This window comes from Ylistrum balloti, unplaced genomic scaffold (assembly GCF_031769215.1).
Source record: "Ylistrum balloti isolate Yb309-2 unplaced genomic scaffold, AGI_CSIRO_Ybal_v1 Utg369772, whole genome shotgun sequence".
In the NCBI taxonomy this organism is placed as follows: domain Eukaryota; kingdom Metazoa; phylum Mollusca; class Bivalvia; order Pectinida; family Pectinidae; genus Ylistrum; species Ylistrum balloti.
The window spans coordinates 3,253,105-3,280,527 of record NW_026781965.1 but is presented as its reverse complement, the minus strand read 5'-3'; the positions used below and the strand labels follow the sequence as shown (position 1 = coordinate 3,280,527).

At 34.9% G+C, this 27,423-nt stretch overlaps 2 protein-coding genes across 2 annotated transcripts in view; one reads left to right on the top strand and one right to left on the bottom strand.

Annotated features, from left to right (window-relative positions):
* Positions 1-1,806: 1,806 nt before the first annotated feature.
* Positions 1,807-8,338, bottom strand: LOC132543885 (uncharacterized). The gene is made up of 2 exons (XM_060207422.1): positions 8,273-8,338; positions 1,807-5,747 (listed from the first exon to the last, which is right to left on the bottom strand). Exon 2 carries the CDS (start codon positions 5,731-5,733, stop codon positions 2,749-2,751), a length of 2,985 nt encoding a protein of 994 aa, XP_060063405.1. The 5' UTR covers positions 5,734-5,747; positions 8,273-8,338; the 3' UTR covers positions 1,807-2,748.
* A 2,233-nt stretch (positions 8,339-10,571) lies between these two features.
* Positions 10,572-27,423, top strand: part of LOC132543941 (serine/threonine-protein kinase 31-like) — a 35,947-nt gene continuing 19,095 nt past the window's right edge. Inside the window, exons 1-14 of the mRNA XM_060207494.1 lie at positions 10,572-10,634; positions 12,076-12,164; positions 13,232-13,342; positions 15,225-15,313; positions 15,856-15,920; positions 16,243-16,401; positions 17,750-17,824; positions 18,588-18,737; positions 18,931-19,132; positions 21,345-21,525; positions 23,469-23,595; positions 25,427-25,470; positions 26,644-26,809; positions 27,145-27,267. Of these exons, the coding sequence (XP_060063477.1) occupies positions 10,572-10,634; positions 12,076-12,164; positions 13,232-13,342; positions 15,225-15,313; positions 15,856-15,920; positions 16,243-16,401; positions 17,750-17,824; positions 18,588-18,737; positions 18,931-19,132; positions 21,345-21,525; positions 23,469-23,595; positions 25,427-25,470; positions 26,644-26,809; positions 27,145-27,267 (1,644 nt within the window). The remainder of the gene's footprint in view (positions 10,635-12,075; positions 12,165-13,231; positions 13,343-15,224; positions 15,314-15,855; positions 15,921-16,242; positions 16,402-17,749; positions 17,825-18,587; positions 18,738-18,930; positions 19,133-21,344; positions 21,526-23,468; positions 23,596-25,426; positions 25,471-26,643; positions 26,810-27,144; positions 27,268-27,423) is intronic.

Below are 27,423 nucleotides of genomic sequence, written 5' to 3'. Positions count from 1 at the left end.
TATATTGAATAAATTAAATAAAACACCCATATGCAGTAAAGCATTGAGAAAAATAGGATTTTAAATTGCAAGCAAAATAATTGTTCGACTTCGGTTAATAGTTGGCATTTTGATCATTGTGACATTTGATAAAATAATAAAAGTCTACTTCAACTTTACTGGCGTTGGCTCTCTCTTCATCTTACCATTTAAACAAGAGATCCCAGGGGGGTCTTGGCGCCCACCATTTGAGGATCTGTTTTCAGTTCTTGAAGATGTTTATTTTTTTTTTTGTGTCACAGGTTTTGTAAATGTTCATGAACTGGTCTTCATTGAATGCTCTCAATGATGGCACAAGATATTTTTATTAAGCACCTATTAGCAAATATCATTTGAAAAAGATCCCAAAGTATTATTAGATAGCAGTCAGTTACAGGTTGATAGTGGACAATATGCTTGTGCTTATTACTGTCGACATCCAAGATGGCTGCCTGTGGGCCAACTTGATTTCAAATCAGTCCCAAAAAAGTACAATGCACAACTAGGGACCAAGGGAAACCAATACCTATGAAATATCAGAAGTATCCATCCAGTACTTCCTCAGAAATAGCGGTAACAAGATTTTACTCTCAAAATCCAAGATGGCTGCCTGTTAGCCATCTTGATTTTAGATCAGTCCAAAAAGGTACAATGCAAAACTAGGGACTAAGGGGAACCTGCATATGAAATTTGAGAAAGATCCACCCAGTACTTTCCAAGAAATAGCGGTAACAATCTTTTACTTTCAAACTCCAAGATGGCCGCCTGTCAGCCATCTTGAATTTGAATCAGTCCTAAAAAGGTACAATGCACAATTAGGGACCAAGGGGAACTTGCATATGAAATTTAAGAAAGATCCATCCAGTACTTTCCAAGAAATAGCGGTAACAAACTTTTACTTCCAAAATCCAAGATGGCTGTCTGTCGGCCATTTTGAATTCAAATCAGTCCAAAAAAGGTACAATGCACAACTAGGGACCAAGGGGAAACTGCATATGAAATTTGAGAAAGATCCATCCAGTTCTTTCCCAGAAATAGCGGTAACAAGAATTGTTTACGGACGGACGGACAGATAGACGGACGGCCAGACGGACCACGGACGCAGGGCGATTTGAATACCCCACCATCTGATGATGGTGGGCTAAAATTTTGCATTATTTATCTACATAACACACTAGACTTTCTTCCTCTTCGGAGAATTTTGATGTTTCAAAATCTGTCGCCCTCACAAGGTAGATCAAGGTAATTCATGTGAGGAAACTATGTAACATCTCGTCTATGCTATCTGGAATAAAGTATATTCTGTGTTTTACCAATTATGATATTAACTATCAAATGTTACTAATTATTTGACATAACTAATCACAGAAATATCTACCTACGCAGATTCTGCATACCAACAAGTCTGTATCCCGATTTGCCCACTTTTTAAAAATAACATTGGCAGGCGAAGGATTATAGTCTATTTCAGATGAGTTTACATGTGTTTGACCATCATCAGGATGATCTAGGATATTTAGGCCGCCAACGAAATCAACAGGATACAACACGATGCAAAAATAACAAGACCAATTGAAAAACGATACTTAACATCAGCAACCGACTGACCTATCTAAAGGAGAGCCTTCACACTAAGATGATCGACATCATGGAGTACGTAAACGCATTATCACATTTTCTTCGCTCCTCCTACGTTGTATTATTAAATGTAATGTGTATCGAAAAACCAAGGACACATAATATTACTCTGCATTATACGTCCCCGCAACAAATAAATATAATACCATACGTATTAAGAAATGTAATTTAATGCACGTTTTTCATGCCAACAAATGTAATATTACACGTAATCTGTACCAGGAATTGTTATTTTAATTCCCTGTCAGTTCTTACCAACACAACCAATTTATTGGTCGTGTTTTAAGAACTGCCATTCTTGTGTACGTGTATTATGAAATGTAATTTCATTGTATGTATTTTAAATCAGACAATATTTTGTATGCCTCTATACCATAGTATTTCAAAAACTTAAATGTTATAATAAAAAATGATTTATAGCAGTAACGTATAATACAGAATTATACCTCCATCTCCCTGTCTATAATATCGAGTATAGCATTTAAGGGAACAGATCAAACAGGTAAAAACACAGGTAAATGAACTTGGGTGAAATATATAATTAGTATGGAATTGGTGTTCCATTCTTCATAAAGTCTTCTTGTTCTTATAAAAAGTGGGCAAATCGGGAACCTCCGATCTACAGACACCAATACTAACGTTTCATCACAGTCAGATGAGTAACCAGAGATACCTTGGTACCCACCATTGTTCCAGTTATACTTTATCCTCAAAAGTACATTTATCGGATTCTATCAGAGGGACAAAAAGAAAGCACGACCCCTGATCGTTATCGATTGGAGATTATAAAAGGTCATACTGACCAAGGTACCGAATTCGCCGTTTCTAAATGTTGGCGGACGGACGCTGCATCACACTGGGATTTCACTAGTATCTTGCTTAAAATAAAACTGAACGACAATAGCTAATGTCGACGACCCAAAATAACTGACATACTACAATTCTTTTAATCCGTTACTCATGGCAAGTCATTTTATCGAAAACTATCTAGAATAGTGAGCAAACTTCTCGAATACTTGCAACATAAGAAATCTAATTTAGTTTTAACACGAGCAAACTCCTGCTCCAATGTCAAATCCTTTCTCGTTAAATTCATCCAGAAAAAGACGACTCTTCCATGTTTTCCAACATATTTGCCGGAAGTGTAATACTCTTCTCGCTAATAGTAGCGCCTTTCGGCCATTCTCGCACTCCTGATGGCATAGTTGGTGTTTTCGGAATCAGCATACCTTTCCCAACAATATCGAGAGTTTCGATATCAACTTCACTGTCGGTATCATGGTCATCGCTGCTTGAATGAATGTGCTGAGACTTCTGTTGTACATTTAAAACCTCGTCATAATCTAAACGAGGTTTCGGTTTCGATTTTCTTCGATCCCGTTTCCGTAAACTTGCAAAACATTTATTCTCGGCGCTTCCAGAAATTTCGGTATCGTCGATGCAAATGATATCATCACCATCCATCGTATTATTGCTTACAAATGTTACACTCTTTTCTGGATCATTTGAAGTATTTTGTGCAGTCCCTTTCATGCAAGAAGCCGATTTTACTGTCGGAAGCTTATCCTGCCGAACATTCGAAGGTACTGGATCATGCAGGATTCTTTCATTGGATATCGCTTTATTATGCTGGTTAGTCGATGCGTCACTTTGACTTTTAATGGCTTCATTTCTTTCAAGTAATAATTTCATTTTTTTCGCAACAGATGGCTTAGAAAATCCATCATTTTCTTGATCGCGACTTTCGGTATTTTTATCAACTGCATTAGCCACAGCTTGGGCAGAACTAGTTGGTTCCGCTGGGACGAGCAAGTATTTCTGATTTCCAATTGTAACTGTTTTTCCTTCCATTGATAAATTGGATTGAGTGATTTTATTTTCTACGATTCTTTCATTGTCAGCGGCGGTCTTTTTAGCTTGTTTTTCTGCCATTAGTTTAATCATAGCCTGCTGTCCTGGTTGCGAGCGAGCTTCTGGGAGAGAATTTCGTTTAAAAACTATTGTACCTGGCGGAAATGGTGTTTTGTTGGGCAAGATGCTGGAGGTTTGTATCACAGGAATAGGTTGTTGAGCTCCAGGGAATGTCGGTGCCCCAACACCTGGCCTTTGCACAGGTGAAACAATTGTTCCGTTTATAATCTGCGACTGAGCATGTGGCGTAGCTGGTATATTCAACAAATTTGGTTGTTGTTGAAGTTGTTGAATAGGTTGATTTATTACAAGCTGTCCCGTTTGTAAAACATTCGCCTGGTTTGGATTGAAGACATTAGCATAAACAATTTGTTGCTGGCCATTACTGGCAACTGACTGTGAGCTGTTGGAAAATATTGGAAGATTTGGGGCGTTTTGCGAGACTGAAAGTTTTGAATTTGTGTTTGCCAAAAGTAACTGTGGTGTTCCGCTTGAATCATTATTTGTGATTAAAATTTGAGGGCATTGCGTAGTAGGTGGTCTGTTTGTAGTTGTCAGAATAATCTGTGGCTGATTTGTATTGGTAAACTGATTCGAATTTGTTAGAATCAGTTGGCCAGGATTCTGGATGTTTGTTGCATTTGTCCCTGTCAAAACGATCTGGGTTTGGTTTTGAGTCCTTGGCTGTGCGTTCAAACCAGTCAAAACTAACTGTGGCGAGTTTGAACTTGTAAGAATCATTTGGGGTGTGTTCTGAGTACCTGTTGAGTTTATACCTGCCAGAAGTAATTGGAGTGGTACCTGGGGTGATGATACATGGTTACCAGTTGTTAAGAAAACTGAAGAATTTTGCATTAAAGGCACTGTGTTGGTTAGTGTTTTGAGATCCTGGTTTCCCTGCGCATTTGAAGAAGCATTTAAACATTTGCTATTATCGTCAACATTCATATTCGGTTTCTTACACTTATACGGAGGAAAGGGCGTGGATATCCTATGTGGAACGTTGGGTAATTCACCTGGCACAGAGAACTTGGATTTTGACTTTAAAACCTCTATAGCTGATTGAGTTGTGACGGGTTTGTCTTTGAATTCAACCGTTTTCTTCTGTGTCACAGATGTATTTCCTTCAGACATCATATCTGTGCCAAGAATTCCTTTCAGCGTAGAATACTTAACCATTTCTTCCAAAACGTGGAAGTCTTTTCTCTTCTTCAAAAGTGACACCAATCCAGGCTTCACATCGATATCTGCATCAATGCTATTTTCATTCGAAGGCTCGGTTTTCACTTTAACATTTTCATACGTTGATGATTCATCTTCAGGTGTCATCTTTTCTTCTTCAATCCCTGGTTCTATTTTCACTTTCACTTTTCGGAGTGTTTCGGAAGCACACTGTTTACTGAGTGTGATTTTTTCCGTGGTCGCTTTTGTTTGTAGCACATGGTCTTCCGCCAAACGAGTGACCTGATCAGAGAGTGATTTTTTATGCATTAAATCCCGAAGCTGTACCGATTTTTTGTTCGAGGATTGCTTGTTATCTACATTTGCTTTTAACGAAGCGTCTTCGTCAACATCCATTTGTCGCGACACATTTTCCAAGCAAGACCGAGACATGTTGCTTGTGTTTCTCGTGTCTTTTTTGTACATATATGGTTTCCGTGTCTTTTTGGGGACTTTTGGTCGGGGTCTCAGTACACCATCAATGTATTTGTATCTACAAGATTTTCCACACTTATCGAAACGCCGCTTCCATTGACGGTAAAAAACGCGGTGTCTTCCAGCAAGGTCATGATCGATGTTTTGTAACACAACAGAAAACGGCTTGCACTGGGCTTCAAGAGCTTTAGTAAGTCTATCTTTTTGAATGATCTGCTCTATTGGTCGAGAAATATGCTCTTCTGATTTTTCTTCTAAATACGTATCCAATGGCAATGTGAATACGGAATCAATCTTTAATCCCATGTCCATGATTTCCTCTTCCGTATTAATATCATCCTTTTCATCACAAGATGACTGGTTAAGCATGTGCTCAATTGGATTAAATGATGTGTCACATGGCGCGTCACATGCATCTTTTGTCAGCATATCCATCGTGTTTCTCGCAGCAGCCCACAGCTTAGCAGCTATAAAAGATTTGTCCCTGTCCGTGTTTGAACTTAAAGCCATGATGCCTAACAGTTCTGAAAATAAACAAAATAGTACATATAGTTAAGTATGCAATACTTAGATTAGAAAATGTCATAATTATCATCAGTGTATGTAGATGTAAGTCATCAGTTATTCACATATTCAACATGAATATAGAAACGTAGAAAAGCTGACCATTCATAAACAGTAAACAATTTCTAAATCAAATCAACTGCGACATGTCAACACCATTGGTTTGGGTAGCTGGAATGTTATTATCTAAAACTGGAAGGTTTACAATAGGTAAATTGAAATCGTCACACTTATCATACAGCTCGGTGGAAATCTGTCTCTTTTAGTTTCGTTGTATGAAAACTATCAAGTTCAGCGGCTGATGCAGAGTTCAAATTTTGTGGGTTGCATATACCATAAAAACTATACACTTCATAGCAATTGCAAACAAGTTGTTCACCTATATCAACCACTCGCGCGAGGCGCTTGCTGTGGTGGGGGGAGGTATATGACGAAAATGACTTTCAAGACAACATATCATCAATTTATCAAATATTGGAAATGAGAGACTTTGCAATATCTTTGTAGCCTGTTTTATAAGCTCTTCGATAAACATAAACTATGTGATCAGGTTGGGGAAATATTGCTTTTTGATCTCATTCGATGCCCGTTTGTTGCATTGTTGTTCGTCTTGTTCTCATTTGAGAACGCAACCGAGATCTATCTCATGCTTATACTTCTCATTGTACTTTCTCAAAAGCATCCGTGTAAATATTTCTTTGTGTATATTTTGCCCTCTTTTACCGATTTGTAGCATATGATACAACTACAAAATCTTCGTTTTCTAAAAAACGATATTTTTTCACACACACGTGTACGCTTTAATTTTCCAGTTTGGCACGCTTTAATGTTCCAGTTTGGCACAGTCATCATTTCAATCAGATCATCACACATCGAAAAAAAAAGGATGAAACACTTGAACGCGAAAATTCACGTTTCCGCTATGGTTTCCTTGCGGTCGGTTAATACAAAATTTTGAATTATAATGATTGATAAATATATATGCTTTTCAATTTTACACTACATAAAATCGGTGTTGGATGTATTTTCCGTTCCAACACTTGCCAAAACCTATATAATCACACCATCCCATCAAATCAAAGACTTACGATCATATATACGATCTTGTAATACGAGTGGACTTGTCATAATGAAAACGAAGTTGAAGCAAGTGTTATATCAAATAACTGAACGTTTAATAATTCAAAATGATGAGGATTGTATTTTTCAGATAATATATAGTTATTAAACAAGCGAAAACTCGCATTAAAACAGTATAATTTCCAGTCCTCACGGACAATGTTCCCTGCCAATTTAGACAATGATATGACGTCATTTATTTTTTGACGTCTGAATATTTTATAAACAGCAAGTTATCGAACTGTCGTAGTTTACTATTATATAAAGTCGAGATCGACCAGAGTACCTCATAGATACACACCATGTAGATATAAGTGATACAACATTTCGACACACGTACGATTCTTTTAGGTTATATAAGACAACGCTCAAAAAAAGCATGGACAATTACAGGAAATCAAACAATGGCAAAAGCAGACAAATAAATATATCAAAGGAGCTGTATAACAAGTATATCGCTTGAAAACTCGTCAAAACGTACATGTACTAAATTTTAACATACAACCAACCTAAGTAACAGATAAATTTAAAAGCGTAACCAACGAACTTGTCTTGATCAAACATGTCAGAGAGCAGTAATATAATAATTAATTTAGCTTTCATTCGAGTGATGGTGGATTGTAGACAAGCTAAAAATAACACCGGCGAAGAAAAATATTTCCGTAACATGCCACTGTAAAATGAAGCGCTTATATAAAACGAAAGAAACGTAATAATTATTATAAAAACGACACAATGAAAGTACAACTAGATTTCTCACTATGACCGAACCGACCATCTACCATAAAGCATCCAAAAGGGGCAATAACTCTATCAAATACAGTCAACTAACCCTTGCTATAAAAACAGTAAAGCCTTCCTAGTTTGAGGAGATAGGTCCAACGTTTGGAAAAGATACTCGAAAAAAATGCAGGCTGGCAACGCCATATGAAGATATTGGGGTATTTCAAAAGGTGTGCGTACCACTGCCTTTTTACGACAAAGTTAACCAAAGGAATTCGTGGAAAGAAGTCAATCATTTTTGGTATAGAGCACAAACTACTGAATCTGTGTCAAATTCCTCTCTAATTCCAATACTGCAATAACATGGACACTTTTCCGAACTGTCAACGGAGTTACAAGACGTCGAATTATACATCGGCATCGTCTGCACACCGGCAAAGCGCATTGATATCGTTAGAAATCATGGCGAAAATCAAGCCACGCCTACATGCCTCGTCGTGAATGCGCGATGGAGAACATGGGAAGTTGCCGCCATTATGGTTGTTGAAGTTTAGTTTTATTTGCATCATATCCCACAAATGCTAGAATAATAGCTGAAGACTTGTCCATAAGCAGCTAAAAACTTACATGCATAAATACTTACCGATGTAATATCGGAAGTTAGACGTCTTAAACGCTTAAAATCCCAAGGTTTTACCGGACCATAGCTCTGGCTTGCTGCGACTAAATATAGCGACGGACTACATGCGAGCTAGTGCTTAGTCAACATAAAGTGGGTCACGGTATTGATTGACGGGTAACCCGCCCATCGCTGTTGTATGGTCTATTATTAGCTTGAACGGCCAATCACGCTAACGCTACGTGTAGGAGTCACGTACGCGTCAAATGTTTACGTTCTTCCAAAGTAATTCGTTATTAAATAAAACCACTTTTATATATTCAATTGGTATAAATATATTGAAAAGCTGATTTAATTACGACTAAAGTAGAAATAATTCATTAAAATTTGATTAAATTTGAATATTCAAATATCATGCGATTTGTTGATAATTATAAAAATGAATTTAGTCCAACAATTGACGTCAGGTTATACCAATAAACCAGTTTGATTACATACAAATCTCTCCGGCTATCTTTGTAAAATTCATAAACTCATAAATATACCCCATGATCAATAACACTGTTTTCAGAAAATAGATCACAAATTACAACTTATACGTCTCATATTGTACCGTCGTAAAATCACCATCTTACACGTTTCAGATTGTACCCTCGTAAAATCACCATCTTACACGTCTCAGATTGTACCCTCGTAAAATCACCATCTTACACGTCTCAGACTGTACCCTCGTAAAATCACCATCTTACACGTCTCAGACTGTACCCTCGTAAAATCACCATCTTACACGTCTCAGATTGTACCCTCGTAAAATCAACATCTTACACGTCTCAGTTTGTACCCTCGTAAAATCACCAACTTATTTGTTTCCTGTGTGCTGCTATTAAAATGACATAAAAAATGTCAATTGTCATTTCGAATATAAAAATAACACATACTTGTATGTGGTGTCGTGTAGTATTTGTCTTCAAAATGAACTAAATAATTTATTGATATCATTAAATGAATTATTGATATCAATTATTCGAATTGGTGATATCAATAAATGTCCATAATAACTAACATCATTAATCCCAATAGGTGATATCAGTTATTCATTTAATGATATCAATGATTCGAACTAGTGATTTCACTAAATGAATGAATGATATCAGTAATTCGAGATCAATAATTCAAATTATGGACGTCACTAAATGGAATTGATAATATCAATATTTAGGAGGATTTGACGATATCAAAAATTCGAATAATTATATCTATTTTACATATAATTATATCAATAATTCAAATTATTGTCATCATTAATTTATCTATTGATATTATTAAATGAATTATTGATATCAATTATTGGAATAATTGATATTACGAAATGTCCTGAATTATGTCCAGAATTCAGTATTGATCAAATTGGTGATATCAATAATTCGTTGAATGAATTCATGTTTTTTAGCTGGATGTTCAATAGAGCTTTAGTTTCAATGAAATGAGGTGAAAATAATTTCTGTAGTGAGTCGTTTTTGTTTTGCTTTGTGTTTTTGTTTAAATTCTATGACGATACGAATCTTTTTACAAGTTCTGTTCCACGGAGTCGGTTTTGAGCCTAGTGCATTGTGTATCTAACCGGCGTTGTGAGCCAATTTTGAGCCAATGAATGCGAGTCCAAAATCAACAATTTATTTTCTTACTTTATATACTGGTTTACTGGGGGGGGGGATATCCTACCTACCTATTGAAATCTGACTTCGATATCTTTCTTCAGAAGTGACGTCACTACACGTGATATAATGCTACAGCAGTTTCGCGTTCCTATTGGTTCGACAGAAGTAAATAAAAATTTGACAACTTGGTGTAGTATTCACATTAATTTGTTTGGTTTTCTTTTACACTCGATTGTACTAGGGTTTTAATGGTAGGATGAATGCACAGCTATCTTCTGTTTTTCACGATCCTTTCGTAAATATCCAATATTGGTGTTATTTAAGTAATAATAAAGGCCGACAGAGGTTGTGAATGCCTTGTATCAAACCACGTGATCAAACAATCCTTCTCGAAAAAAGTGGTCGGAAACTGCTGTATAAAAGTTGGCAGTGAAATGAAATGAAAAGGTAGTATGATATTAAGAATTACTCACTTTGTTGGTATATATGAGTTTTTTAATTGCTTCTAAGTAAATGGTCGTGTAACAATTTTATAGACAACGATAAAAAATCACAACCTGCCTCCCACCTGCACGAGTTGCGGTTCTTCTAAGAATTTTTCAAAATTATTTGACAGGGGGCGCTCCTTCGCGGTATTTTTAAACCACGTGGGTCAGAAAACAAACATGGCGAAACGGGCGACCACTTTCGATGTGTTTGTAGGAAACCTACCCACCGATGCAAATGAAGTAAGCTTTATTAGTGTGAAATACTTAATGAAACTTACCCATTAATCATTTTTATCAATTCTATGAAAAAATATTTCCATCGAAAATTGAAACAAGAAACAATACTTTTATTTTTGACACATTTTCCCGGAAAATTTTGGGAATACAAGCAGTTCGAGTTGCATTAGTACTTTGAATGGCTGTAGTGTTTAATGCATGTAAGTAGTGATGAATTTCATCTACTCGGGAAATATTTTTGTTCGTAATGGTAGTACTGGCTCTGTTGACTTCAGACTTTCGTACGAGTTATGTTGGGAGCATCCTTGGTAATGGGAGGATGCTGTCAAACTCCAACACACCCTCTCATTACGGAGTATAAACATCATCTAAACTCAGATTTTTATTAACTCATGATTTCATAGAGATTGATTTACACATTGAAATGTGAGGTTGATGCAAACACTTAAACCTGATTAATAAGATCAGTTATTTTGATCTTAATGATCATATAATTAAATTTCAAATCACATACAATTTAACAACCACCTGTAACTGATACCATGCCAATTGTAACTAACCTGCCGGACACGAAGTCTTACCTGCCCCGGTAGTAGGGCATTGGTTATTCAGTGTTTAGACTATTCTTAAAGGTTTAAAATAAAAAAAAAACTTCCTTCATATGCTTTAAGTTATTGATTACTAAGTAATGCTTGATTTTAACAAATGTCAGAATTCCTTCACAAATGTACTTTGACAAATATCAGAGATTTTTTTTTATTAATTTCATATATTTGTGTTTCTTGCCATTGGTTTATTATCAGCTGAAAGGTAACAGTTTGTGATTGAAATATCATCATGGAGAATATAAAGCAATTCATTCTATTACACATGGAAATATTGATTCCATCTTTTCTGTTAATTTGATAAGTTAAAGTAACCTTTATTTTGACAGAACATTAGTCATTTAACACTTATAATTGCATTGAAATACTCTGAAAAAAAAACTGTGGTTAGTATTGTCATAAGTAATCTGGACACTATTTAGACTGGTATGCTATTATATATTAAAATCTTGATAATTAGTTTTAAATACGATATGTCAATCTGTCAATTTTCCTTCACCGAGAACTACATTTCTGTTCTATATTTAAAAATCAATTTTGTTTCAGTGAATTGTACTGCTTATATATATGTTATTGTGGCTGTTATTTGGTTTATGATTATCTCTGAATTTTCAAAGTTCTAAGCAGTATAATTCTAAAATGTGTTACACATATTCACATGAGTTGATCATGTGGTGTTGCATGTGCCATTGACATTGAGGTTCTTTCAATTAGGAGGAAATGAATTAAGGTATTTAGGTATGAGTGCAAAGTAATTTTTCAGGACAAAATATACATACTGCAAGGCATCTGAAACTGTATGATTCATAATTTGATATATTGTCATGATTGATTTTCAGCGCAATGTCGGCAAAATATTTTCAAAGTATGGAGAAATTCAAGGAATCATTGTCAAAGAACCAAGTAACAACCCACTAATCAGATATGCGTAAGTAAAGCCAATGATTTCAGGACAACAAGAGGCAGAGTACAGAATGATGACAAGTAGGGTTGTACATTACAACAAGTATTTGCATCACCTACTTCTGGCCTTGTGTTATTGGAATAGGGAAGAATGTACCACAGCCTAAAATTGCATATGTAAGATAATGTTCTTTTTTAGATAAATAGAAAACTTGATAGACTCTAAATGACCCAACTTTCTTCACATATATGATCAGAATAATTATTTTCCAGAACCTCACGTCTTGGTAAAGAATTGCATTTTTTAAGGCAAGTTGATTTCTGAAGACAAGTCTTCTTGCCATAGTTACATGATGAAAACAAAAATTTCTAAATGAGGGGGGGGGGGCATATGCTTTTTATCCATTGCTATTATGTTCTACCTTGTAACAATGTTGTCACTACAGCTGTTTTATTTCTTGGGGATTTTTTTGTATCAAACTTGATGTAATAGACTATTTCATTGCTTCATGTGAGATTGCATTTCAGGGTGTTAGAGATCACTGTTCTGTTTATAGAAAATCAGCAAGCAATACCATGACATCATTAATGTTATGATGAGGTCAAATGTGTATTATAGCATGTCTTGCAGACTACTTCAATTTTGTATCATAATCCATATATTGTAATATAAGCAAGAATATTTTGCTGTAATTTTGAAAATCTCAACAGAGCTGCAACAAAGTAGATCCACTGAGTTTCATGTTGCTATTCCAAATCAAGTCATGAATTTTACTGTATGTAGATATATATTGAAATCTTGATGATAGATTCTTGCTGAAACATCCAGGCTGTTCACTGCAAAATTTTGTACAAAGTTCAGTCATTATTTTCTGAAATTTATTCATGTATACTGCATTTCTTAGGATGGATAGTCCTTTAAAGAATATCCTTCAGAGAAACACTCCTAGAAAGGCTCTGTTCATGGTATAATTTTTGCTGTATTAATGCTATTTCCCTTGTCATCATTTGCTCATTAGTTTTATCTGGAAACATATTTAGATCAGGTTAATATGGAATGTAACAAGTTTTGTTATTTTTTCTCTATTCTAGCTTTGTGAAATATCTGTGTGAACCTGATGCTGACAAAGCTTGTTCAGAGCTAAATGGACAAGAAGTGCAAGGGAAGAAGGTGTCAGTTCGACGTCAGGAACAAAGAAAAGGGTAAAGGATCAGTAGTGAAATATCTACCCTGAAAAATAATATGAGTAGTGTACCTACTATATGGCCTTCGATGGTCAATTTTCATTGTCGTCACTTTCCTGCATGTTAGACATATATTGATGGAAATTACAAATATGGCTTTAAAGAATTCATATTTATAACATTTACATATACTTCAGGCAGTGGTATCTTACTTTAAATTCACCATTATAATATTGGTACAAAAGAAGCTTTTAAAGAAGATTCCTATGTTCTTGAAACCTTTTACAGAATCCACATAGGGATTTCAGATTCACCAAATGACAGTCATTGTGTCATATCTATAACCAAAAGTGGACATATGTTTAACTAGGATTGTGATGACAAACTTAACGAGGTTAAAATTAATTGACACAAGCACAAATTTATGGCAAGTAGGAATGTACATTGCGATAGGTATTTGCATCACCTTATTTAGTACTTATGGCCTGGTGTTATTGGGGTTAGAAAGCATTTAGCCTAGCCAAGTATTATGTATGTAAGATAATGTGCTTTTAATAGTAAAACATTGACTGCCTCTATCTTTTTAAGCCAACTTTTTTCACAAATGATTGGATCAGAATCAATAATTGCATACGTTTCTTTTTCTTGAAAAGTACTTGCACATTTAATGAGACAAGCTGATTTCTGAGGACTAGGCCTTCTCGTCTTAGTTAGATGTTTAAAACAAAAGTTTGTTATTTTATTTCTAGAAGGATGGGGGAAGCACTTTTGTAACCAAAGAAGAGACATATGTATAATGAAGATTATGGTGACAAATCAACTTGATGAGAGGAAATGAATTGACTCAATAGAAAAATAAGCTATCTGCCAAATTGGCAAAGAAAACAAAACTCCTGAATTCTGATACTGTGTATTAGGATAGATATATGAATTTATGTGAAATATCAAAAAGAATAATTGTATGATATAAGGTACAAATATATATATATATTTATCTTGTACTAATGAATGAAGTATAAAATAACTTCCACACCAGTGTAGCATAAAAAATCTACTAAATACACTAAAAAACAGACCAGCTATTAGTTTGGTTGGTTTTTATTATTGAAATTCTGGTAAGTAATTCTTTTTTAGGAGAACAGAACAAAGTTATATTTTATCATGCTACAGAAAGAGAAAAAAAGCTTGACCTGGAATAGTAGATATTAGCTTGAAGGAGTCTGTGTTATAACTTTAATATTTTGACGATTGGAAGGGAGTCAACAACATGTTTGTGTCAAATTCATGCTACCGGAAATTTGACAGATGAATGCATACAATTGTGTCTTCTCAAAGACATTTTTTAACTTTAAAGAATGCATCTTATTACATTATATGATGACTTTTGTGAACTTCACAAGGGCAAGTAAAATGGCTACAATAAAAATATCTTGAAGATAGTTTTATCCTTTGGAAATATAAATGATACAGGTACAGATTGGCTTGATAATTCAAACTTTTAAAACTTCCAAAACCTGATATGACCGATATAACCATTTGTCCAACATTTTGAGACTTCTGACTTTTTGTATTTTTCTGTCCTGTTTACTAGTGATAGATGTTGGGAGTGGGACCATTCTTTCAGATTGGATTCCTACACCAAAGATATTATCTAACAGTTTAGTTTTACCATGTACCAGATGCTTGTGATGCCTGAAGTATTCCAATTAATGTTACTGTGTTGTAGATAGTAGAAATGTTGGAAAGCATGTTGTTTGTAATCCAGTTGAAAATTTTACTAGACTAGTCTAGAAAAAAATAAAAAATGTTTGCAACAAGTTAATAACCTCAAAATTTAAGTTTAAAGCCTTTTTCCCATCATTCAAGGTGCTATAAATGTGTTTGAACATTTGTTTTTCAGTAAACAGATGGGACAGGGAAAGGAACCCAGTAGTCTTCAACAGCGCCCTCCAGGAAGTCGTATTGCCAAGACTTCACAACCTGATATTGGTAATTCTTGTAATTCTAAGAGTTCTGTATGCAGCCCTTGTGTCCCTTAACACATATAACAAGCATAGTGAATTTGCCCATATAATAATTTTGCGGATACATCACTGTAATATACTAAGGAACATTTTTTATCAGCTGCGCCAGTCAGAAATTAATGGAATGTCATGATATGGACATTGATGTTGTGTCCTGAATTGAAAATGGCTCCCTTCATTTTATTTTGTCTTCTACATTTATTTTAAAACCTGTAAATCTGTAACTTTTTAGAGTCGTGTGATAAAAAGTATCTCTCATTTGTTTTCATTTGATACGAAGTTTTATGAAACTAATCTTTAAGTTATGACTTTGCTTGCCAAGGCTCGCTAAAATTAAGACTTCTCAGGCTTACTTCACGAAATCTCATGTGAAATGAAAACTATACATAAATCAGTAATGGAAAATTGAATTGTCATTTGTGATATAACAGCTGTTCAGTATTTTAAGATCAGAAAGATGAGTGTTGATTTGCTTTAATCTTTCATTTGATACATTTAATTCTACAGTTCCAGAAGGGGCTGATTCCGACAACATATCCAATGCTGGGAGTACTGGCAGCAACATTAATGAGGTATATTTCTTGCTTTGCCCTTATAACACATGTAATCGCCATAGTTACAGATTTTTTCAACAAGCGAGCTCTGATTATTTTTCATGACAGTAAAAGCCTTGCTATCAACTTGTAAGTGGTATGGTGAAGGAGCACATTAACTTCTGATAAACAAAATAATCATCAGTAATGAATTTCTCTCTCTCTTAAAAAAATAATTTCAGGTGTCATACTGTTAAAGATGCATTAAATTATGATAGAAGAGTTTTAAATGTGTTGGAGTTGATTATAAATACTGTATCTTTAGGAGAGAGTCAGTTGTTTTTTCATTTATACTTTACAGAAGGAATCTGTAATGGTTACATTTGTGGAGAGTTGTGTAACTGTCTGGGTCCAAGTTGTCAATGAAGAAAATACAAGTAAACTGATGAAGATTACTGACCAGTTGGCTTCATTGTGTCCAGCTGCTTCCAAGGTCAACGATCCACCACAACAGGCCAAGGTCATTCATTGATATTTCTTTTTAAGTTATTGATTTCCAACATACATATGCTTCATATGTTATAATGGCATTGTTAAACCATATATTTCTTTACATTGATCTTTCTTAACCAAAGTTTCATTTAGACAAATCTTCTCAATTTAGTATTATCTTTAAAGATGATAACCAACCCTTTATTAGCTCACAGGTAATGGATAACTGAACTAATGCTGTGTTTGGGACAAGTTTTTGAATCAATAAGCAATCATTAAAGGTCTAATATTGATGTTATAACAATATTCTGATATTTTCTGTTTTCTTTTGTTTTGCCAAAATGACAATGTTTTTAACTTGATTTGAAATTATTCGAAAAGTGAAACAGCCTCCAGACAGTCATCATTTAAAGGGATATTCTGCACAAGTTAGGATTTGATGGGATACTTTTGAAGAAAACTACAAAAAAATTTACTTCCTATTTACCATTTAAACAAATGTAACGTATTCGACCCAATAAGCGTCCATGTCCCTATAAATGCCCCCTCCCCCCGTCAGATACCTAAAAGTCTAGATTTACTTACCTTTTAGTCACGATCAGGAATTATTTTAAGTCGGTTTATAAGGAGATGTACTCCAGAAAAACGTAAAAAAAAATTTATATTTAAGATGGTCTAAGATGGTTTTATTGAATGTAAAATAACTAGTGGTTTTATAAATACATGAACTCTACAGTAGATTTTTTAGAATTAAATGTGTTTCTTTTACATATAAGATGGTCTCTAATAATCGCCCCCATTAATTGCAATTTTTTAAGTGCCCTGGGCGCTTATTGGATCGAATACGGTATATCTAATTTCCAGAAGTTATTTATAGATCTAGCTGGATCGATTTACAGACGTTCATGCAGCTCTGATTGTGTCATAACAAAATCAACAGAAAATTGTAACCCTAGCGGAAACTTAAGTGAACAGCATACATATTCATACATTTACCTCCAGTTTTGCCTGTCTAAACTGACCACAGGAGAGATTTTTTAATGCTAACAATAGTTTTAAAAGTCATTAGAATGAGTTCTTAACGGGTACAGAACAGCTAGAAATTTTTCAACTTGAGCGGAATACCCCTTTAATACATGAAGGATCATTAGCAATCAAATTTACTTGCTTTTACTTGAAAACAAATGGGAAAACTCCACTTTTATGCCATCTAGAGGTATATCTTGACATTACATGTACACATTGCTACTGCTTTTATCATAAATCACCAAAGGGACCAGAGATAAAGCTCAGTAAGCTTGGTACCCTTAGTTTCTGTGTACATGCGCTAGCTGAAGGCTAAAATGCAGTATTAAAAATGGTGATGTATTTTTTAGGTGTATGCTGCTCAATTTTCAGAAGATAATATGTGGTACAGATGTGCAGTCAAGCAATTTGCAGGAACTGAAAAGGTAGTGTATTTACCATAATAATGTGTATATCTTCAATACTTGGTACAGACCAACATGTAATATTGGACATGTATCTTACTGGGGTAAAGGATTCAAATTTGTTCAAATTAATGAGCTTGATAATAAGTGTTGATGATATAATGGCCATTTCAAATTTAGTGAAGTAGTCAAGTTTAAGGACTTTCCGATTTTCACAATCCCTGATAATGTTATTTGGTCTGTAGGCGGCTGTCTTCAGGGCTGTAAATGCTTATAGATAGAACAGTATCCTTAAAATGTTCAATTGAAATGTGGTAAGCCTACCGCCGTCAGATGTTTGGGTATTCAAATTGCCATATGTTTGTGATTTGTAATCCATCTGTCCATCTTTGTTATTCTTGTTATCGCTCTTTTTTCAGATATCCTATATGGATCTTTCTCAAATTCAATTTGTAGGTTCCCTTTGGTCCCTAGTTGTGCATTTATTATTTTGGTACTGATCAGGAAAAAAATGGCCGACAGGCAGTCATCATTGATCTGGCAGTAAATGATTGTTACTGCATTATCTTATTTTTTTCAGAAATTCATATAATTAAGAGCAAAAATGGCAGAATAAAAAGAAGAGAAGGGAAAGATCTAGATTTCGAAAAACAAGTAAAGATGAGAGATGATGGGCAACATGATCCCCTGGGTTCTTTTGTTGAAACATTTTTTCGAATAGTAATATGGTATACCAATCAGTGATTGTACTGTGGTGTTGAAGGTGTCATTTTGATATTTTCAGGTAAGAGTTCAGTATATTGATTACGGGAACAGCGAGGAAATCTCTGTCAACAGTTTAGTAGAAATCCCCCAGACTTTAGCTGCCAACAAGCCTTTGGCAACCAAGTTCATGCTGCACAATACCAGAGCCAACAAGTTCAATGATGTGAATGTAAGTATTATATTGGCACTGTTCTATGGATATTATTCAAAACTTCCATTTCCTGAAATAATTTTTATGGCTGTAATGAAAATGAATTTTACTGTGGTTGACAGTGTTTACATAAGCATACATTTGATCAGGCAATGAAGACCCTTTAAATAATTAATACTTAGCACTGATATACCTACCACTTGCCTTGCAGGGAATCTCGCTTCTAAGGAGGTTAACTGAAGGAAAGGTGATAGAAGCTGTACGCACAAGGAAGCTAGGAGATGGGAATGGACATTATGCTTTGATTTATGTGGATGGCCAGAGCATCAATGACATGATGATAGAAGAAGGTTATGCTACTAAACGACCCCCAACCAATACTCGAATGATGACAGAGTCTTCAGAACAATTAGGTTTATATCATGCATTGTTCAAACTTTTTAAAGATTTGCATATGGGACATTTGTTTAGTGGACTAATGTAATTATTTCAGGTAACTTCAAGTTATATATGATGGTATTTATTAAAGTATTAGAGATCAGTAAAGATGATTGATTCATTTCTTCTTATCTTCATTGTTTTTAGGGTCATCTGACTATAGGTTATGGTGATTGATTTTACTGAATGTCTGCAATGTTACCAATTCGATAATAATTTGCAAATAAATGCTGTTTGCAGTTTTATAATTTTTAGCCCACCATCTAATAGATGGTGGGTTATTCAAATCGCCCTGCCTCCGTGGTCCGTCCGTCCGTAAACAATTCTTGTTACCGCTGTTTCTGGAAAAGCAATTAATGGATCTTTCTCAAATTTCATATGCAGTTTCCCCTTGGTCCCTAGTTGTGCATTGAACCTTTTTTGGACTGATTCGAATTCAAGATGGCCGACAGGTGGCCATCTTGGATTTTGGAAGAAAAAGTTTGTTACCGCTATTTCTGAGAAAGTACTGGATGGATCTTCCTCAAATTTCATATGCAGTTTCCCCTTGGTCCCTTATTGTGCATTGTACCTTATTTGGACTGATTCGAATTCAAGATGGCCGACAGGCAGCCATCTTGGATTTTGGAAGTAAAAGTTTGTTAGTGCTATTTCTTGGAAAGTACTGGATGGATCTTTCTCAAATTTCATATGCAGTTTCCCCTTAGTCCCTAGTTGTGCATTGTACCTTTTTTGGACTGATTCGAATTTAAGATGGCCGACAGGTGGCCATCTTGGATTTTGGATGTGAAAGTTTGTTACTGCTATTTCTTGGAAAGTACTGAATGGATCTTTCTCAAATTCCATATGCATTTTCCTCTTGGTCCCTAGTTGTGCATTGTACCTTTTTGGGACTGATTCGAATTCAAGATGGCCGACAGGTGGCCATCTTGGATTTTGGATGTAAAAGTTTGTTACCGCTATTTCTGAGAAAGTACTGGATGGATCTTCCTCAAATTTCATATGCAGTTTCCCCTTGGTCCCTTATTGTGCATTGTACCTTTTTTGGACTGATTCAAATTCAAGATGGCAGACAGGTGGCCATCTCGGATTTTGGATGTGAAAGTTTGTTACTGCTATTTCTTGGAAAGTACTGGATGGATCTTTCTCAAATTTCATATGCATTTTCCCCTTGGTCCCTAGTTGTGTATTGTACCTTTTTTGGACTGATTCGAATTCAAGATGGTCGACAGGTGGCCATCTTGGATTTTGGATGTAAAAGTTTGTTACTGCTATTTCTTGGAAAGTACTGGATGGATCTTTCTCAAATTTCATATGCATTTTCCCCTTGGTCCCTAGTTGTGCATTGTACCTTTTTTGGACTGATTCGAATTCAAGATGGCAGACAGGTGGCCATCTTGGATTTTGAATGTAAAAGTTTGTTACTGCTATTTCTTGGAAAGTACTGAATGGATCTTTCTCAAATTTCATATGCAGGTTCCCTTTGGTTCCAAGTTGTGCATTATACCTTTTTGGACTGATCCGAAATCAAGATTTTGAGAGTAAAATCTTGTTACTGCTATATCTGAGGAAGTACTGGATGGATCCTTCTGATATTTCATAGATATTGGTTTCCCTTGGTCCCTAGTTGTGCATTGTACCTTTTTTGGACTGATTTGAAATCAAGGTGGCCCACAGGCAGCCATCTTGGATGTCGACAGTAATACAGCACAAGCATATTGTCCATTATCCACCTGTAACTGACTGCTATCTAATAATACTTTGGGATCTTTTTCAAATGATATTTGCTAATAAGTGCTTAATAAAAATATCTTGTGCCATCATTGAGTACATTCAATGAAGACCAGTTCATGAATATTTACAACACCTGTAACAAACAAACAAAAATAAACAAATCTTCAAGAACTGAAAACAGATCCTCAAATGGTGGGCGCCAAGATCCCTCTGGGATCTCTTGTTGGATCTTGTGAACACAATAATTTGAGTAAATATAAACTGATTTTGATGAAACTTTGTATACATTTTTAACAACGTGATCTTGGATGAGTGCAACAATGATGTTAATATAGAGTTATGGCTCATTGCAATTAAGTTAATTTGAGATATATCATGTTGCTGTTTAGACCCATTAGTCTCTTGTTTATATCGAATTATGTGTGAAAATGATAATAAGATACTAAATTTCAGGAGGTAACCAGCTATTTGGAAGTGGAGACCCTCTAGCAGGTACATCATCTCTAAGGTATAACAGATTTGGTAGTGGTGATGCTGGACCATTTGCCTTAGGTGGAGGCTATGCTGGATCTGGAGATGCAGCAGGAGGTAGTGTAGGTGGCTGCTTCCCTCAGAGTAGAAGAATGGCTCAAAGGTAATTTAGGTAACATGTGTTGGTGTATGTTTCCACAATTACTAATTTTCATGATTACCCCATCACAGCAAGTTGGAAGCATTTAACATTGGCAAAAGGAATTATGTATTTACAGTTATTAAATACAATAATTGATGATGATGATAACTATATCTGTTTGAATTTGTTATAATGGCGAAATTAATGAAAATAAACTGCTTGTGAAAGAAAATGAAGGAATTTAAAGTGACATCAGAGTTAAAAAAAAATTGTTTAGCCAACCATCATCAGATGATTGGCTTTCAAAATCACCCTACATCCATGGTCATTGGTCCATTCGTCCGTAAACAATTGTTGTTAATGCTATTTCTTGAGAAATACAGGATGGAACTCTCGTAAATTTCATAACTTTGTTCCCCCTTAGTCTGTAGTTATGCCTATTCGATTTATCGTCTGATAAAAAAAAAAAAAAATGGCGGATTGGAAGCCATCTTTGATTTTGACTTTGCAAGTTTGTTATCACTATTCCTTGAGAACCACAACATAGATCTTTCACAAATTTCATATGTTTGTTTCCCTTGATCCCTAGTTGTGCCTGGTTGATTATGGTACTGATCGAGGAAGAAAAAGGCCAACAAGGGTCATCTTGAATTTTGACTTTGAAAGTTTGTTAGCACATTTTCTTGAGAAATACTGCATTTATCTTTATCAAATTTCATGTATAGGTTCTTCTTGGTCCCTAGTTATGCCTGTCTGATTTTGGGACTGATCAAAGAAAATAAAATTGTCGACGATGTTCAAATTTCTCAGCATTAAGAGCAAAATCGGGGAAGAGAAGAGAAAAGAAGGGAAAAGATCCAACTTTCAAAGAGCATATAAAGATCAAACATTGGTGGTGCCAAGATCCCTCTGAGATCTCTTGTTTATTATTATTATTGCATGTATGTATCAAGTGTATCACCTGATGAACAATGCCAGTTGTTTTTCATAGAAATATGCACATACAGATGTTATCTAATTATTATGTAGGGAAAATCTCTTGCTGTTGATCAACACTCCTTATATTTTTTTGGGGAAATGGAAACATGCACAAGCAATAAGAATAATCAGTTTTTTTTTGGTTTTGCATTTATCATCTATATCCATTTAAAATTTTGCAGTGCTAAAGATTGCTTGCCCAATATCTATGAAGTTTTCTCTATATATTTGGTAGACGGGAGTTAAGCAATAATTAGCATTTTTTTAAGCATTTGCGCCATGCTGTTGTTACACTTTAAAGTACCTGTCACTATGCAGGTAGAAATGGAAAGAACCATTATGTATTGAAGTTATCTACCTTGATCTGTAACCAAATCCTTAAAGTTTATTGGCTTTCTTGTATATTGCTTAACAGGAACGTTTCATTTCAATCTCCATGATATAGGTATAAAAGTTCATACCAACAAAATGGTAAACATGGTTCAAATCATGGAAGTAAATACTCACAAATCCTTTTTTTCAGCCTCACAAAATATACATGTAGATAACTGGTTCACTTTGTCATTTAGAAACATGTTCATTGATAGTTCTATAGATTTGCGTTGTCGGTCCATTTTTCCCTTGTCTTTTCTAGGCTCTATTTCCTTCACTATGTGTTACTGGAACGCTATATTTAGGGTATAGGTCCCCCTTGAAAAGTGTTGTGTTTTGTATCAAAAGAAGGTCACTGACCTACATTTTTACATTTGACCTACATTGAAAATAAAAGTTTGTCTGGGCTCTTCCCTACTGATCACTTGATCTTCATTCATTGGGTATGGTTTCACCTTAGTGAGGTTGTCTGTTGTATATGAAATTAGACAAATTGTCTTGTTTATAGTGTACAATTATAAATAAATCTATTCACCCATCACTTGTTACAGTTCCAAGACTTACCTACTTATCAATTCATGTTGAGTAATATGCTTTTTATTTGTACTTCACAGCAATGATGGAAATGAGGAGCTATTGAAAAATGATCTAAACAAGAAAAAAAGAGAGGTTGATAAATTGCGTGGAGAAGTAGCAAAAAGAGATCTTCAGCTCCAACAATTGACAGCAAACAAGGTGCAAGTAAGTGCAACGTTTCTGACATTTGTTATTCATTGAATACTGTATACAAGATGTATCAGTCAACTTGTTGATATTGTACTTAGGGCTGTAATTGTTGTATTCTCGTCTGTACAGCTCTTGTAACCTGATCATACTGGAACTTCACTTCAGGTTGTATATTGTAGGAGGTGAATATCCATGCCTGAACAGAACTCAATATTAATGTGTCTGATTTCATAAAAGTATAAATGATTGTTTTTCTTTTTCCATCTTGTGCACAAAAGCATAACTCTTACACAAAAGAAACATAAAATTTGACAATATTATTTAGGGATTCAACACTTTTGTATTTGAAAATGGTAGGCAGATGGGGATATACAAACTTAGAATTGAGGTGTTAACAGAGAGCTAAAGAGTAGGGAAAAACATTCTGAGTGAAATCATGAAGATATGTGTGGTAGGTGATAAAATGAAGGAAGGAGGGCCAATATACCAGGAGACTACTGTATATGAAAGGTGTGACTGGAACAAAAATCAAAACACAAAAAACAAAAATGAATAGTTCACAAAGTAAACAGCAAGCAAAATACAGACACTGATGTATGAAAGTGTCTAATCCAGATCAAGAATGATAATTATAATTCATACATATTTCTTTTTGGTTTTTATACGCCGCCAGAGCCGGTCGTATATTGGTGTCATCTTCTCGGTCTGTCAGTCTGTACGTCCGTCCATATGTCCATTTCTGGAGAATGCAACTCCTCCTAAACTAATCATCAGATTTTCATGAAACTTGTTCAATGTCACTACTACAATGGGTAGATGTGCATGAAGGGGCGATTTTTCAGTTTTTTTTTGTAAGATTTATACCATTTTCATATTTGTATCTGTAGCTTGCGTCCGTCCGTCCGTAAACAATTCTTGTTACAGCTATTTCTGGAAAAGTCCCGGATGGATCTTTCTCAAATTTCATATGCAGGTTCCCCTTAGTCCCTAGTTGTGCATTGTACCTTTTTTTGGATTGATTCGAATTCAAGATGGCCGACAGGTGGCCATCTTGGATTTTGGATGTAAAAGTTTGTTACCACTATTTCTGAGAAAGTACTGGATGGATCTTTCTCAAATTTCATATGCAGTTTCACCTTGGTCCCTAGTTGTGCATTGTACCTTTTTTGGACTGATTCAAATTCAAGATGGCCGACAGGTGGCCATCTTGGATTTTGGATGTAAAAGTTTGTTACTGCTATTTCTTGGAAAAAACTGGATGGATCTTTCTCAAATTTCATATACAGGTTCCCTTTGGTTCCAAGTTGTGCATTGTACCTTTTTGGACTGATCCGAAATCAAGATGGCTGACAGGCAGCCATCTTGGATTTTGAGAGTAAAATCTTGTTACTGCTATATCTGAGGAAGTACTGGATGGATCCTTCTGATATTTCATAGATATTGGTTTCCCTTGGTCCCTAGTTGTGCATTGTACCTTTTTTGGACTGATTTGAAATCAAGGTGGCCCACAGGCAAACATATTGTCCATTATCCACCTGTAACTGACTGCTATCTAATAATACTTTGGGATCTTTTTCAAATGATATTTGGTAATAAGTGCTTAATAAAAATATCTTGTGCCATCATTGAGTGTATTCAATAAAGACCAGTTCATAAACATTTACAACACCTAAATAAACAAATCTTCAAGAACTGAAAATAGATCCTCAAATGGTGGGCAGCAAGATCCCTCTGGGATCTCTTGTTAATAAACATAGATGTCATGACAAGTTGTTTTACTTTTTTGTGTTGTAATTCTTTAAGAATCAGTTCTATTTGTAACAATTCTTCAATTGATTTTTTGTAGCTGCAGAGTGTAGTTGATCTAGCTGATAAAGTGAAAAGACTCCGGTAAGTAATATGTTGACCTAATGTAATGATGAAATTCTATCTTGTATTGAAATTCTGATTTTAGATACGAATTTCAATTCAATTCTTTTACATATCTTTTTGAATTCCATGTATTTAGGAAAAAATATCAATAATCATTATATTATTTTGTGTCTGTTCAATGTTCTACATTTCACCCCTGAATTATTAAAACAAAATGAATGGCTGCCTTTAAACATAAGAATGCTTGTGATCCAAAGCCAAGTGCAAAAAAGGGTAGAAGCAAGGATAAGGTTTTTAGAGCTAAAAAGTTTGTCACAGTCTGTTGTTATTGGTCAGAAGGTGACCATTTCAGTCCAGATAAAATATTTGGTTGTGAAATATTATTCCCATTTCCATGTTGAGAGTATTGAAGAAATGATTATGCATGTTATCAAAGAACCTATACTGAGCCTCCCCCTTTCCCCATCCGAAAAAAAAAAAAAAAAAATCAGGAAAGCGGTTCTAAGCATGCAACTTTCTTGCAGATGTCTTATTTGGAAGTTGTTTTCATCGACAAGTATTGTATATACTACTTTTTGTCTAGGGTTTAAGGCATTGACGTGTAATATGTAGATAATATTACAACTGTCTTCCTGAATATAACAACAAAAGGTGGTAAACAATTAGATTAAACAAAAAGGAAGTGGGGTCTATTGTTGGTATTGTCACCAATGTTCCAACGATTTCAAGTTTTGAGAATTGGAGTCTTATTTTGCCTTGTTTATAATGAATTCCCTATATTACATCCTGTTGTACAAGACACTTTATATAGTGGGCTTCTTTTTAAACATTTGATCATTAGACACAGAAATTTTTTTTCAATTTTTTTTTCCTGTTGCTGTAAATACAGCTATAGGAATCTAAAATGTGTCACAAAATTCCTGACTTTAATGTATTTATCTGGTTTGCCCATGCCTCATAATCAGCCCTCTCATGTTCATTACCATTCCGAAGATTTACCGACGGTAGGTATTTCAATGATCTGTAATAAACTTTCAACTTTAATTTTGAGTGAGAAATAATGTGTTGCCCTGTCAGGCTTATTTCAAGATGATACAATTGTCACTGGACATGTTAATATCTGCCCAGTCTTCTAATTGTTCAGAGCTCTTACAATTTTCCTCCTTGAGTTTCATGTTTCTTCTTTTTCAGTGTGCAGTTTCCAACAGGACGCTCCAGTGGCCTTGAAGAGGCCATGGCACTAGCACTTTCAAGTGAGAAAGTTCAAAATTCATCGGTCCACTCCCTCCAGGCTGTCATGTCCACTATGTCTACCTATAAGGCTGCCCAGAAGGAAATCATCTGCTCCAGCAATCACGTTAGTACATTTAACATAAAGAAACAGAAATAATATAAAACTGGTTATTCTACTGTTTTAGAGAATAAGAATACATATGAAAGATATTGTGAAATCTTTCCTTTCTTAATGAATATATTTTGCCAATTTTACAGCATCTTATTCAATATAGATATATCATCTATCTAATGGAATGAATTTTGTTTTCTTCTTCAAGGATTCTCTTACAAACAAATGAAATTCTTTAGGATATTGTAATTATGAGTCACTGTTAGTGGTGTCTAGAGGAGTAGGAAAGCTAATCGAAGGTTCAGTTTTAGACTTTATTTCTGCAAACATGCAATCTTTCTATATAGGAGGAATTAACAAACCTGATCTTGGAGAGAGACAATGCTAGACGAGACTTACATGGCAAATTACAGGAGTGTATTGATGAGCTGGCAAGGATGCCACTTGATACCAGATACAAAGCTCTTAAGGTTTGACTTTATTCATGTCACATATCAACATGATTAAATTTTAAAAAATGGAATATCAGTAGAGCCCTGCTTGTGACTTTAATTTCATTTCAAATTTTGATTGATGCTCACTAGAGATATCCATTTCCAAAGCGTACATGATGCAGCCTACAGATT

Coding starts and splice junctions, on each gene's coding strand:
- LOC132543885 (XM_060207422.1), bottom strand. CDS start 5,733: ATGGCTTTAAGTTCAAACACGGACAGGGACAAATCTTTTATAGCTGCT.